This window comes from Mus caroli, unplaced genomic scaffold (genome assembly GCF_978045245.1).
Source record: "Mus caroli unplaced genomic scaffold, Mus_caroli_1 scaffold_4, whole genome shotgun sequence".
Classification (NCBI taxonomy): Eukaryota; Metazoa; Chordata; class Mammalia; order Rodentia; family Muridae; genus Mus; species Mus caroli.
The window spans coordinates 92,760,958-92,775,693 of record NW_028227259.1 but is presented as its reverse complement, the minus strand read 5'-3'; the positions used below and the strand labels follow the sequence as shown (position 1 = coordinate 92,775,693).

Genomic DNA, 14,736 nt, shown 5'->3' with positions numbered 1-14,736 from the left:
TAGCTGGATATAAAATTAACTCAAACAAATCAATGGCCTTTCTCTACACAAAGAATAAACAGGCTGAGAAAGAAATTAGGGAAACAACACCCTTCTCAATAGTCACAAATAATATTAAATATCTTGGCGTGACTCTAACTAAGGAAGTGAAAGATCTGTATGATAAAAACTTCAAGTCTCTGAAGAAAGAAATTATAGAAGATCTCAGAAGATGGAAAGATCTCCCATGCTCATGGATTGGCAGGATCAACATTGTAAAAATGGCTATCTTGCCAAAAGCAATCTTACAGATTCAATGCAATCCCCATCAAAATTCCAAATCAATTCTTCAACGAATTAGAAAGTGCAATCTGCAAATTCATCTGGAATAACAAAAAACCTAGGATAGCAAAAACGCTTCTCAAGGATAAAAGAACCTCTGGTGGAATCACCATGCCGGACCTAAAGCTCTACTACAGAGCAATTGTGATAAAAACTGCATGGTACTGGTATAGTGACAGACAAATAGACCAATGGAATAGAATTGAAGACCCAGAAATGAACCCACACACCTACGGTCACTTGATCTTCGACAAGCGAGCTAAAAACATCCAGTGGAAGAAAGACAGCATTTTCAACAAATGGTGCTGGCACAACTGGTTGTTAACATGTAGAAGAATGCAAATCGATCCATTCCTATCTCCTTGTACTAAGGTCAAATCTAAGTGGATCAAGGAACTTCACATAAAACCAGAGACACTGAAACTTATAGAGGAGAAAGTGGGGAAAAGCCTTGAAGATATGGGCACAGGGGAAAAATTCCTGAATAGAACAGTAATGGCTTGTGCTGTAAGATCGAGAATTGACAAGTGGGACCTCATGAAACTACAAAGCTTCTGCAAGGCTAAAGACACCATCAATAAGACAAAAAAACCACCAACAGATTGGGAAAGGATCTTCACCTATCCTAAATCAGATAAGGGACTAATATCCAATATATATAAAGAACTCAAGAAGGTAGACTCCAGAAAGTCAAATAACCCCATTAAAAAATGGGGCTCAGAACTGAACAAAGAATTCTCACCTGAGGAATACCGAATGGCAGAGAAACACCTGAAAAAATGTTCAACATCCTTAATCATCAGGGAAATGCAAATCAAAACAACCCTGAGATTCCACCTCACACCAGTCAGAATGGCTAAGATCAAAAATTCAGGTGACAGCAGATGCTGGCGAGGATGTGGAGAAAGAGGAACACTCCTCCATTGTTGGTGGGATTGCAAGCTTGTACAACCACTCTGGAAATCAGTCTGGCGGTTCCTCAGAAAATTGGACATAGTACTACCGGAGGATCCAGCAATACCTCTCCTGGGCATATATCCAGAAGATGTCCCAACCGGTAAAAAGGACACATGCTCCACTATGTTCATAGCAGCCCTATTTATAATAGCCAGAAGCTGGAAAGAACCCAGATGTCCCTCAACAGAGGAATGGATACAGAAATTATGGTACATTTACACAATGGAGTACTACTCAGCTATTAAAAAGAATGAATTTATGAAATTCCTAGCCAAATGGATGGACCTGGAGGGCATCATCTTGAGTGAAGTAACACAATCACAAAAGAACTCACACAATATGTATTCACTGATAAGTGGATATTAGCCCAAAACTTAGGATACCCAAGATATAAGATACAATTTGCTAAACGCATGAAACTCAAGAAGAATGAAGACCAAAGTGTGGACACTGTGCACCTTCTTAGAATTGGGAACAAAACACCAAGGGAAGGAGTTACAGAGACAAAGTTTGGAGCTGTGATGAAAGGATGGACCATTTAGAGACTGTCGTATCCAGGGATCCATACCATAATCAGCTTCGAAACGCTGACACCATTGCATACACTAGCAAGATTTTGCTGAAAGGACCCAAATATAGCTGTCTCTTGTGAGACGATGCCGGGGCCTAGCAAACACAGGAGTGGATGTTCACAGTCAGCTATTGGATGTATCACAGGGCTCCCAATGGAGAAGCTAGAGAAAGTACCCAAGGAACTAAAGGGATCTGCAACCCTATTGTTGGAACAACATGATGTACTAACCAGAACCCCGGAGCTCTTGTCTCTAGCTGCATATGTATCGAAAGATGGCCTAGTCGGCCATCAATGGAAAGAGAGGCCCATTGGACTTGCAAACTTTATATGCCCCAATATAGGGGAATGCCAGGGCCAAAAGAATGGGAATGGGTGGGTAGGGAAGTGGGGGGCGCTATGGGGGACTTTTGGGATAGCATTGGAAATGTAATTGAGGAAAATATGTAATAAAAATATTAAAAACCAAAAAAAAATAAATAAAAAGAAAATACAAACCGAAAAAAAAAATGATGAGCAGAAGGAGACTGGATAGGACAGGTACCATCAGGACCCTGCAAGACTGACTTTAATTCTGGTCCTCCCACTGATGGGATGAGCACAAACACTCCCCGCCAGTGAAGGAGCAACTCAGACCCTCCTGGATTACCCTGCTTGCTTCTCGCTCACACTGGGAGCAGCTGAGACTGGCAGATGCTCCAGTTCAACACCGGTCCAAGGCCAAGTCCCTGATGCACAATCCCTCTCTTCTCTAGACCACTGCTGCTCTGCCAATAGGGCATTCGCTAAGCAGGTACCGGCTCTAGAAGCTTCTGGGGAGGACATCATTCACCTCCACTCACGTTTTCTCATCATGAGGTCACACCTAACTTTCAACAGGCAAGGAAGTCAAGACCTCATATGTGCTCAGAAAGAAAAAGATCTGGAATATTTACTTGTAAAGACCCCATGACTACCATAGTACTTAGTTTCACTGAGCCACCAGGGCTTTGTGGAAACCATGTTGCATAAATGACTGTCACCATAGTTGCCTTCATGACATCTTGAGTCATCTCAGAATGGTCTAGTGAGCAAGCAGTAGAAACTCTTTGTATATGTGTATGTATGTATGTGTGTATATACATATATATATATATATATATATATATATATATATATATATACTTTTTAAAAGAGGGAATCATGACTTTGAGAGAAAGCAAGGTAGATATTCAAAGGAGGGGTTGGAGGGGGAAAAGGGAAGGGAGAATATATTATAGTTATATTTTCATTTCAAAAATTTGTTTTAATGATTATACTCCAAACTATGCAGTATAATCACAACCAAGAAATAGATGAGTAAAAACATAACATGTATCAACAAGGAAATCTATATGACTTTGAGAAGTTTGTCATTAATCATTATAATGCTTTGGATTTTCAGAACAGCCCAAACTAAAAGTGAACCATCTAAAAGGTGAGCCTTGGCTAATGGATACTGTCCATTCTGGTTAAATATATGCTGCCTAGCTACTATCTAAGATCTACTTCCCTTCTTCTTTTCAGATTAAGCTTTTAAAGAGGATCCCTAGATCTTCTCTAAGCCAAGCAGAGGAAACAACAGAGGTAGAAGTGTTGTTGAAAGTGCACGGTTAACAAGTAACTTAGTCATGCAAGCATCAGGTGGACGGACTGGTCCAGTCCAACGTTTACAGACACCATGCTTGGCACCAGGTGTACAAAGATAAACGGGATGTGTTTCAGGCTCCTCGGGTGCTTTGTCAGCAGTGAAGGAAGCAAAAACCTTATGAGGTAATGAAAGATCAGCAGAGGTGGGGGATAGGTACAAGGACATGAAAGAGGGAGAGGTTTGAAGGTGATGGAGAGGGGTAAAGAAAGTATGGAAAATTGGCCGCCTTGGAGAAAATAAGACCTCTAGTAATAGTAATTCTAATCGTATCAGTATAGGCAGCTGAAGAAGCAAGAATAACTGATGAAATCAAAGTTCTTGAGGACCTAAATTATTTGAGGTTCTAATATAAGAACAGGAAAATAAAATGATTTGTGGAGTTCAACAGAGACCAAGCCAAGGAGCAGCAGGCAGACTAGAGGATTTGGGCTCCATCTTACAGTTATTAGCCAGCCTGGGAAGTGAGAACTTGGACTTAGAAATAGCAGGTTACTCACTACAGGGTTCTGAGCAGAATGATGTACACAAACTGTAGAGTGAGTGATGGGGTTAATTGTGAAGGGTGAATTCTGTAATGTGAGAACAAAGGCAGGGGAAGAGACGCTATTGACATGGCAGAAACTTTTGCAGATAAACAGACATCTATATAAAGGGTCTTGGGGTCCTAGTGAGAGGATGGATGAAGGTCTACAGACAGAGAGGATGCTTTAAAGGCAGGAGCAGAAATGAAGTCTGAATGACGAGGACACGTATGAACATCAGACTTTCAGATTGCCACAAGGAGAAGAGCCCTGTTTCTGAAGGTTCTGCCAGGATTTTCATCAAAGTATAATTCCACTGCTGCTGCCAAGAAGAAATTTTATTATTAACTTTGAAATTGATATCCACAACGAGAATATTGCATTTGCTTTCCCGAATGTCGCCCTCACTCCCTCACTCACATGTGCACAGACATGCTAATTCAAGTCGTTAGGTTTTCTGTTGTCTCCAGTAATGATATCCAGGCACTGTTTGCCCTAATAATAGTTCTTTATTGTGTGTTTACATGGAAGACTCTCCATCCGTTTCAAGGTCATCTAGTCTACCTCACAAGGCCCCTGTAAAGCCACAGTCACATTGACTCTATGGTAACCCTTCCCCTGGTAGCTTCCTCATCATAAATAAACTTTCATCCTCCATGTGTGAGAATACACAGGGTTACACAGTTGCATAACCCAGCCAGTTCTGACAATGAATTGTCATGAACTCAGCAAAGAGAGAAGATCGAGAAGACCACCTCATTACTATTCTTGGAGGGCCCACAGAGCAAAGTCACAAACAGTAGATATCATATGAATGAGTTTAGTATCTTTCCCTTTCAATTTTTGTTTTTTAGTTATTATCACGATGCTTTCATTGGGTTCATATTCTAACCACCTGGTTTGGCTAATTCATTCACTCTACATTTGTTGATCTACTCCTATGCATAATGGACTCTGTTAGATACAACAAAGTGGTAGTTACCAAAGTTATTGGTCTCAGAATATCTTTATACATTTAAACATTAAGAGTGCCAGGGCAAGGGCAGTGGCTCAGTGGGCAAAGACTTTGCTGTGCATGCATAAGCACCTGTCTGAATCCCCAACACCCAGGTAGAATTCAGGTGTTGTGACACATGTCTGTAACCCCTGAGCCAGAAGGGTGGGGCAGAGATAGTCACATCCTGTCACTCACTAGCCAACCAGCCTAGCCATTCAGTGAGCTCCAGGTTCACTGAGCAACCATGTCTGAAAAAATGAAGTGGAGAATAGAGAAAGGCAGCAAATACCACCCTCTGGTCTGCACACACACACACACACACACATACCTATGCACAGGAAAAGAAAGAAAGAGAGAAAAAATTAAGGGTATTTATTTACCTAGACCTTAACTACTAACATTTAACACATCAGTAAGTAAGTAAGTAAATAAATAAATTAATTAATTAATAGATAAATAAATAATATCCATTCATTAACTACAAAATAATAAATGTAGTATATAAGTAACCTCTTTCATGTAAAACAATTTTTCTAAAACAAGAAAAGATTATCACTCATATATTTATAAATTTCTTTACTACATGGCTTTATGAAATGCAGTTGGATTCTTGTTGCTTCTGTGTACATTCTGATTAGAAATACTGCTTTGAGCCGGGTGTGGAGGCACACACCTTTAATCCCAGCACTTGGGAGGCAGGCGGATTTCTGAATTCGAGGCCAGCCTGGTCTACAGAGTGAGTTCCAGGACAGCCAAGGCTATACAAAGAAAACCTGTCTCAAAAAAAAAAAAAAAAAGAATCCTGTAAGGAAGAAGGCTTTGAGGATAGCAGAGACCCTAATGGAAATGCAGACTTTGAGAAGAAAGTTTCAGGAGGAAGTATTCCAAGCTGAGTGATTATTCAGGACAAAGGCATCAAGAGAGAGCATCACCTAGGAAATTTAAGCAGTGGAAAATGTGCTGAGCTGCAGTGTGTATACCAGAAGTACAGATACAGTGTGCTTATACAACCACAGGTTACTGTGCCATGGGCCTTAAATGCCACACTCAGAGGGGTGGATGCTGCTCAAGATTCACAGAGGAACCACTCGTCATTCATTCCCACACAGTGATGTATCTCATCATCCGAGTATAAGCAGACAAGTGGGAGGCAACGCATTGCAATGAATTGGTACAAGACTAACAGTAAAGTGACCCCAGATAACAGGCTGTGTATCTGACACAGGATGAAGCTAGAGGAAGCAAGATCCTGAACAAGGATAGTAAGACAAAGACAGGCAACATGACAGAGGTGGTGGTGAACAGATTTGGGGGTTCACACAGTGGGCTCCACAATCTCAATTCAGAGAAAAAGAGAAGTGGCCCAAGGAGTAGTGAGATCGGGAAACCGGACAGACCTGGTGGTAAGACAGAGTTTAATAATCAACATATCATCCTTTTTGTCAAGGAAGCACCCGATTGAATCATCCCAATTCCAAATTCCTCTTTTAGGGGAAAAATAGATAATGAAAACACAAGTATTTTATAATTTCAGCAAGCTGTCAGATCTCCCCCAGATCTGTCCCTCTTGAAGCCTTGTCCAAGCCTCCAGTATTCTGAAACAAAGCAGAATTGCTAATCTTCTCTTCTCTCTCCAGCATCATTCTATAAACTGTTTAGAATTGGTATGTATTTTAGTCCATTGTGATTACACTATGAGGTATCAATCAAAGAACTCCTGAGCCTGCTTTGAGCATCTTGTGGATAAACAGTAACTAACTCCTTTTCAGAAAAGTAGCTCCAGCTCGCTGTATTTTTAGAACTTTGTAACTTGTTACACTTACATTTTCTAATGTCTTCCCTTAACTAAAGAATCTAAAGATGGATGTCAGGTTGTTGAAAGATTTTATTCCCTGTAGCCTTTTGAAAAGTGTGTCTAGGATAATTATAGTGAGAAAAGTTTCAAAGTTACACTTGAATTTTCTTTTGGCTTTTAAAGCCAAAATCCTTAGGTGAAACTCTTCAGCAAGTAGCCCAAATGAGAGTCACATTCAGAAACAAGTCCGTATCTGGACCCTGGTGAAGAAAAGGCCAGAGGGGTGAAATGAAAATGTTTGGGCTGAGCATAAGGCAGTGAAATAGCACACAGCTCTAATGTGGTGGTTACTCTCCAAGCCAAAGAAAGGCTGAGGGAGCTCACCTAAGAATGTGATAGCATAGCAGAAATTTAATAATGTCAGCCCCCAATGATGTAAATCTTCTAAGATGGCGACAGTGTGCTGGATGGAAGGAGAACTCTGCACAGCTGTGTTTCTGTATACCCATCGACATTTCCCAGAGATATTCTCTCAGCACTGTCCTGGTTAAAGTTCAGAACCCAATCCTCCCCAGACTCGTTCCCTTTGCTGACACTGAAAGTTGTTCCACCATGACATCATCCTGAGTTATCCCTCCCTTCCGGCTTCTGAAGTCAGAATCTAGCCCAGTCTTTAATTTCCTTCATCTCTGGTCTACCACAGTGGATGTCCAGCCCTGTGCTGGTCAAAGGCCAAGAATGGTCCCAAATCCACTGCTCTTATCCACAGTTCTCCCCATGCTACCTCCATACTAAAAAAATCTTTCCAGAAGCCTCCACAAAAAGGGCTCAATTATTTTACCTAAACTTCTCGATTTCAAATTTTCACATCTTCTTTGTTAACTGTGGACATCAAACTCTGCAACAGTTTTCTCTCAGCCTATCATTGGCTTCCAACGTATTTTCCTATGTTGGCATGCCCCACCGTGCTTTCCTCTAACAAGCATTTCAGCACGTGTGACCCATGCCCTTAACTCACTTTAGACAAACAGCATTTACCATGGGCTCTCTAATCCCTGTCTGGGGGTTCCACCATCCTTTGCCATCAGCTCAGTGGACTGAGAGTCGGGGTTCAGGAAGCAGTTTTGAGATTGAATTTGCAGAATTGTGCACTCTGGAAAGTCCATTGCTTTCCTAAATTAGTTCTAAACCCTTTAAGAAGACATTAGAGCCAGAGAACATATTTCATTTAGTCAAATTCTCCAAAATTTGTTTACTGAATTCCAGATATGCTTGAAAAAGAATTTGAAAAGAATAAGAAATAAAAGTCTCACTTATAATTTAGTTCTTTAAATTTGGAGGTTAACCATGTGATCGGACTGTAAGATGGACCAAGATTCTTCAGCCAATGGATTTTCAATGCTGCCTGAGCCAGGATAGGAATGGCAGCAGACACTAGTTTAAGGGCTGTGAAACAGAGCACTGTCCTGGACATGGCCTCAGATAGTGGATGTATCAGACAGACAGATGGATAGATAGACAGACAGACTGATACAAAGCAGAGGACACAAGACAGGTGAAGGAAAAGACAGAACAGCTCCAAGTGTCTTCATAAGCACTCAGAACTGAGGCTCTGATGCTACTGATCTCATGCACTAACAGCAAAGGGACACAGTGTTTTATAAAGGCTCAACTGATGCTGCCTGTTAGCTGTCAAACTGAATTCTCCGATAAGCACTCAGAGTGAAGAGCCGTCTGGATCTACCAAGATAGGCGACATGCTCCCACTCCCATAATGGCCAGGCGTTTAGGCTGGTATTAACCTGTCCTGAAACAAGGAGGTGAAAAGCATCTTTTGTTCTCAGTGGCCAGCCTGACTTCAGAACTGCCTGAGAGATCTGCAAGAGGAAATCCTTTTTGGTTTTGTTCCAACTTCTAATTCACTACCTTGGCAGTATTTGAAATGGATAAGAGCCTTAAGCTCACATCTGCCTCGGGTGACAACTGAGATAAGGAAAGTTCTGAAATGATGAACACTTTCTTCCCCAAAACACCTTTCAGAGCAGTTTTTGAAAGGTAGTTACTCCAAGTTACAGGGCCTCAGAATACCTTGCTAAGAATGCTGAAAGGCTTGCTTGATGACATCGTCTTCGAATCCTGACTATTGGCTGGTATTTTTGGCAAATTTTTAAATGTAGTTCTTTGGTAACTATTAGGATAAGTTATAATCAACTCATCAGGTCAGGGTAAGCAAAAAAATATGGTAAAATAGCTCTCTCTTGGTAAACAATGTCCTTTTCTAGTTAATGGATTACCATGTCCTAGGCAGTCACTAAAGAAAAGTAAGCTGTGGGTTGCTTTTAATGGAACGATGAGGCATCAAAAAACATTGCAGAGCATGTAAAATATGGACACTGTACAGAAGCATGCAGCATCATGGAATCAAGTACTTGCAATGCACTGGAGAGGGACAAGCTTGAGATGTGGTCCTGGGTATAATGGAGTAGAGACAGCAAAAGAAGTGGTCTCAAAGAGTAACGGAAAAAAGTCTATAGTAAATCTGCCATTGTGAGGCCCAGACAGTGGATGCTGCAGCACTCTAATACTTGCAAGATCTGTGATTATAGGAGCTATTTCATAAAGGAGATGGAACTTTATGCAGGTCCTACCACACACTTTGGAGAAGGATTATTTTTAAAAGGTTCTGGTGGACAGACAGGATGTTCCCCTAAAACACAGAGAGATGTGTCTCAGCATCTTCGAGACCAAAAGGCAAAGGAAAATCTGACTGACAGTAGACAAAAACAATGCTGGTTAGGAAAGTGGAGTAAAGAGTATTTAGTCCTAATTTACACACCTTGGACTGTTCACTAGGTATAAATTTAATTTATTGAGCTGAAAAGGTAAGTACTAGGGAGCCCTCAGAAAGTGGCTTAGGCTATATGTCAGTTTAGGAAGAGAATATATACATGAAAGAATATAAATAGACAGTAAAATATTACATACTCAATACTGACAGAACTGTTCTTAACTTAGCTCTGGGTCTTATTTTAGGCTGATTTTTATATAGTAGCCATCAATACAGCAACAACAAATGCCACTATTATCAATTTCCTTAGTGCTTCAATGGCTAGGGGATATGAAATATAAATAAGCTTTTAAAGCACACAAATAGAATTGCTCAAGAAATAGTATTAGTGACTGGATGACCAAGTGCCAAGCACTGTGCTATACACACTACTTAATTCTCACAAAGATCCAACGTTGGTGTGATTGACAAGCTCTTATATATGAGAAACCCAAGTAGACAGTACAGAAGTATATCTTTCCCAATGCACGGAACCATCAGTGGTAGATCCACGATTCGAACCCCAGATAGCCTGATTCTAAATTAAAAAGCCCAAACTGCTTCCCGGAAGCATCACTAGAACACAGATGAATTTATGGGAAAAATATGATTCTTGCAGAGGAAATCATGTGGGGGATGGAAATGCACTGTGCAGCCAATAAATCTTTCTAGCAAGCTGACCGTGGAAACTCATACCCTTACACCCACCACAGGACAGAAGAAACTAGACACAGATGGGCTGTGTGGCTCTGGAAAGTTATTTAACCTCTGTAGGTCTTGTCCACTTTCATCTGGGAAGTGAAGATTATAGGAACAGCTAGCACACAGGCTCCTCGGCAAGCTAAATAGCAACCAAAGAGTGAACCCAGAGGGCACAAAAAGCAAATTAATATTCACAACTTTTTATTGCTGTTCAATTAGACCTACTTTCTAGCAAAAAAAAATTATTACAAAGTTAATACCTCAAAAATAGGCTATCCCTTCCTCAACTGTACCACTACAAAATTCATTCTTCCCTCCAAGATTAAGTCCTGATGCTTCAAAGAGACCTCTTCTATGAGTACCCTCAGGCTAAGATGCTTCCGCAGGCATGGATGGCTGTGTGGGTGAGTGTCGTGTAGGATGTGTGTGTTCTGCAGTCTATCATCTTACAAGACCACTAGCTATCTGGGTTCTGCCTCCCTCATTAGAAAGGAAACCTCTTGAGGGCAAAGACCCAATTGGTTCATCTTTGAATACAGAGTCCAAGAGTGCCTGGTGTGCACTGATATGAAACACATTTATTTATATCTCTGTGAGGCATAGAAATTATTAATAGGTACTTAAAACATAAAATTTACAGCAAGAACAACTCTGAAAGAATATAGCTCAACAAACGCTATTTTAGGATGAACTAAACCTTTCCCCAGCTGAAAAAGACATCTTCAGTAGAGGAAATTTTTCTATGCTAAAATAGGAAGAGGATTAACTCAATAATGTTAGTATATGAAAAGAAATAATAGAGACCTAATGATGTCACCATGGATGGAATTCTTGACATCTGCAAAAAGTCTATATAATCAATAGAGGAAAAATATTTGCAGGGGGTGGAGGGGTGTGGAAAATCTATGCAAACAGTTTTCTGAATTGGTTTTAGGTAACTAACCCCTGTCTCTCTAGCAAAGCTCTATATTTGAAAAGGCAATAGTTCTCTATTAAGCTCTATGCTCCTTGATCATTGTCCAGATCACCTTCTGTGTCTCAGATATGTAATGAACATTTGTAGGGTTGAATCTTCAGCTTAGTAAGTTCTTCTTTCTAACTACCACTGAAAGCCCTCATCTCCAGTTACCATCCTTACATCCATGGGAAGAAACAGACCAGCATCAACATGAGAAAAAAACGAGTTTCAAAAACATGACACCCAGACAGAGGCTTCCATACCAATCATGACCTTTCCTACTGCACATTTGCCACCACCTGACAAGGCACTTAACTTACTTGACTTGAAATCAGGTTACCAAGTCACAGAGAATATTTTGCTTGGCAATAGGAGCCAACCAGTCATTTCAGGTTTAGGGATCCTTATACTCTCAAAGATGTTCTTCACTCTACTAGGTAACCCAGTCATCCTTCCCTCCCTCTTCCCATCTTTGCCCACAACCATCTTTGCCCCTTCCCCACCCCATTGACTTACTGAGCCATCCCACGCTGGGAGTGCGCCGCACTCGGGGGTCATCGTCCAAGGTGCGATTTGCTAGGCAGGGCACTGAGTTCTCAAGCGGGCTGCGGGCTTTTAGCGCCAGAAGCAGCAGACAGGAAAAGGAGGACACATGAACAGCCACAGCAAGGATGAAGATGGAAGCATTAGTCAGGAAGAAAAAATATATATATACGAAAGCAAATCACACAAGCGGGTTAAAGAAGAACAATGACATATCACAAGGACATTCACCTCCTCCCAGGACCCTGAGCCCTTAAATGGAACACATATCAACAAAGAATGGGAAAGGTTTGGGGAAAATTACATTAAATCATTATAGTTCCCCAAAAAGGAGTGGATGATTCGATCAGCTGTTCTAATATACAAAAAAAAATGGATTCTATCCAGAAGACAGATGTAAATAATGAACATTTAGTCTGAATATACAGTGTCAGGACTGTTAATAACTGTCTGCCACATGAGCACACACAAGGGAAGCAGCGCCCAGTTTTGTAAAGCACAGGGGGGTAGGATGTCATATTAGTAAGCGGCTCTCTAATGATCTCCCCAACAGTCAGGCTGCGGAGCTTATAGACAAATGCAGGAATCAACATTTCAGACATTTGTATCTGAAGTTTTTTTCCTTGATGAACACAGACTGGCTCTCAACTTTCTGTTGGTTTTTTATTGTCTTTCTTTCTTTCTTTCTTTCTTTCTTTCTTTCTTTCTTTCTTTCTTTCTTCCTTCCTTCCTTCCTTCCTTCCTTCCTTTCTTTCTTTCTTTCTTTCCTTCCTTCCTTCCTTCCTTCCTTCTCTTTCTTTCTTTCTTTATTTCTTTCTTTCTTTCTTTCTACCCCTGCAGTAACATGACACTGAGACATGGATAAATTAGTGCTTTAATACAAACCCACTTGAGATGCAATTTTGGTCTTCCTTTTCCAAAGTCTTCCAGCACCTATCTTACTAGAAGTTTAACCCTTGGTGGATCCGTTCCAAATCTGGAACATCAGAGATAATGATATGGGCTGAATGTTCACTCAAGTTTCTCTAGGTACATTTTATCACGTGGCTAGCCCAACTGGCTTCTTCCTGGGAGAATGTCATTTGCTCTAAGAACCTCTTAACACTTGTTTGGCTCGTCTCTCAAAGGACCATGCTCTAAGGCTGGTAAAAATTGGGCAGTATCCTCATCCTTTAAAGAATGTTAGTGATTTTGGACATGCAGAACCATGAGGCAATATGTAATTTAGACTTGAGGGATTTTTTTTCTTTAATAATAAAAGTAGTCATGTTATCAGGGTAATACGTTTACCATATTCCACCAAACACAAACATTAATCTATTCACATTGTGTGTGAAAGACAGGACAGGCAAATGCTCTTTTTACAAGGCTACTGGTGACTAGAGAGGTCAGGCTTTAACTGAAACCATTTACAAATGAATATAAATGTATGGCCAAATTTGGGCATTCAGCACACTATAAAATCCAGAAACATTTTTGTCAATTTATCTGTCTGTGTTTAAAAGCTGTAAATAAAGCCAGGACTTGTGAGCAGACCATCTGTGCTAGCACCTGTTTGAGGCAAATCTGATGTCTTCTCTCTTGCAATCTGAATTTTTAATTGTTTCCCATAATTGAACTTCTTTGCAAGTTTTTACTGCACTGAGAAAAATGGAGAAGCAAAATGCACCAGTTGAGATTACTCCAGAATGGTTGCTTGTCAAGAGGGGAACATGTAGAGATGCTTAGCAACACACTGACCACTCCTCATCTCCTATGTCTTGCGACAGTCAACGTACAGACCTGCGTAAAGAGATGATCTTCCTATAGATAGACCTAGCTATAGAAAATGACAGTTAAGGAACTGGTGCCTATTTGACTGGGCACAAACAAGCCTCATTAGGATGCTAGGTCAGTAAGAATGGATAGAGGTGAAAATGCAAAAGAAAGTCAACAGAGCCTTCCTGTCTGTTAGGTGCTAAGAAGGATGGAGCTCTTCATTCTGATCTCACAACCTCTTTCTGAGAGAAAGACTAGCAACTCTTTCAAACCTTGGATGCTAGTAAGGGATTTTTCCCCTCTCCCTGCCTCGATTTGTCAGGATGATACTCTTGGAAATGAAGCCTAGAGATTTCCTCTTGCATGCATAGCCTCCATGAATGCTGAGCCTCCCTATCAAGAGGCCAGTGGAATGGAGCCTAGCAGATAACAGCCAAGAACCTGGCTCCAAAAGCAGGCATGAGAATGTAACTGCCCATAGAGACTTGGCACCTGTGATTCAGAAAGCCTTCCTGTGGCCATCTGGCTGCTTCCCCTACCCAAAACTGGGAGGCTCGCGGCAGCCATTACTTACACTGGCAAACTCCAGCATTTTGATTTGTTGGACCCTTTGTGTTCTATGCAGAGAGATATAAATGGTGCAATCCTTTTAGGAAGCTGGGTTTTGCTTTGTTTTTCCCACTTCACAAATTTACTCTAAAGAACATATTTTCAAGAGTTGTTCCAAAATCTAGAGGATAACTTTCTATAATAATTAGATCGTTTCCTAAATAATGCTTTTACTGTATCTCTTCTCTCTTCAGTCACACACACACAAAAAAAAAACAGCTTGGCTTTGCTGATATCTTACACATTTTCTTTTAAACCATTTCTTTTAACCTGACTTCAGGCATAAACAAAGTAGAAATTGGCTTAAACCAATACGACTTGATGAGGCAATTCAGGCTTCTAAGGACTTTTGAGTGATGGTTTCCAATGCCTCCATCATAGAAAGGGGTGCTGTGAGGTGAGGGGGAAAAAGTAATGATTCCTATTTCCCTTTGGGAATCAACTTACCAAAATCCTAAACCTAGCATCTATCCTAGAACCAAGCAAGTCGACCACAGAAATTTCTCTA

At 40.7% G+C, this 14,736-nt stretch overlaps 1 protein-coding gene across 6 annotated transcripts in view; it reads right to left on the bottom strand.

Moving 5' to 3' along the window:
• Slc4a4 (solute carrier family 4 member 4) overlaps positions 1 to 14,736 on the bottom strand; it is a 416,646-nt gene that overhangs the window by 168,605 nt on the left and 233,305 nt on the right. For 3 of the 6 annotated variants that reach the window (XM_085836838.1, XM_085836839.1, XM_085836841.1), the window contains exon 7: positions 11,835 to 11,930. The exons of the other annotated variants lie outside the window; for them this stretch is intronic. In XM_085836838.1, the coding sequence (XP_085692964.1) occupies positions 11,835 to 11,930 (96 nt within the window). The remainder of the gene's footprint in view (positions 1 to 11,834; positions 11,931 to 14,736) is intronic. 6 annotated transcript variants of the gene reach the window in all.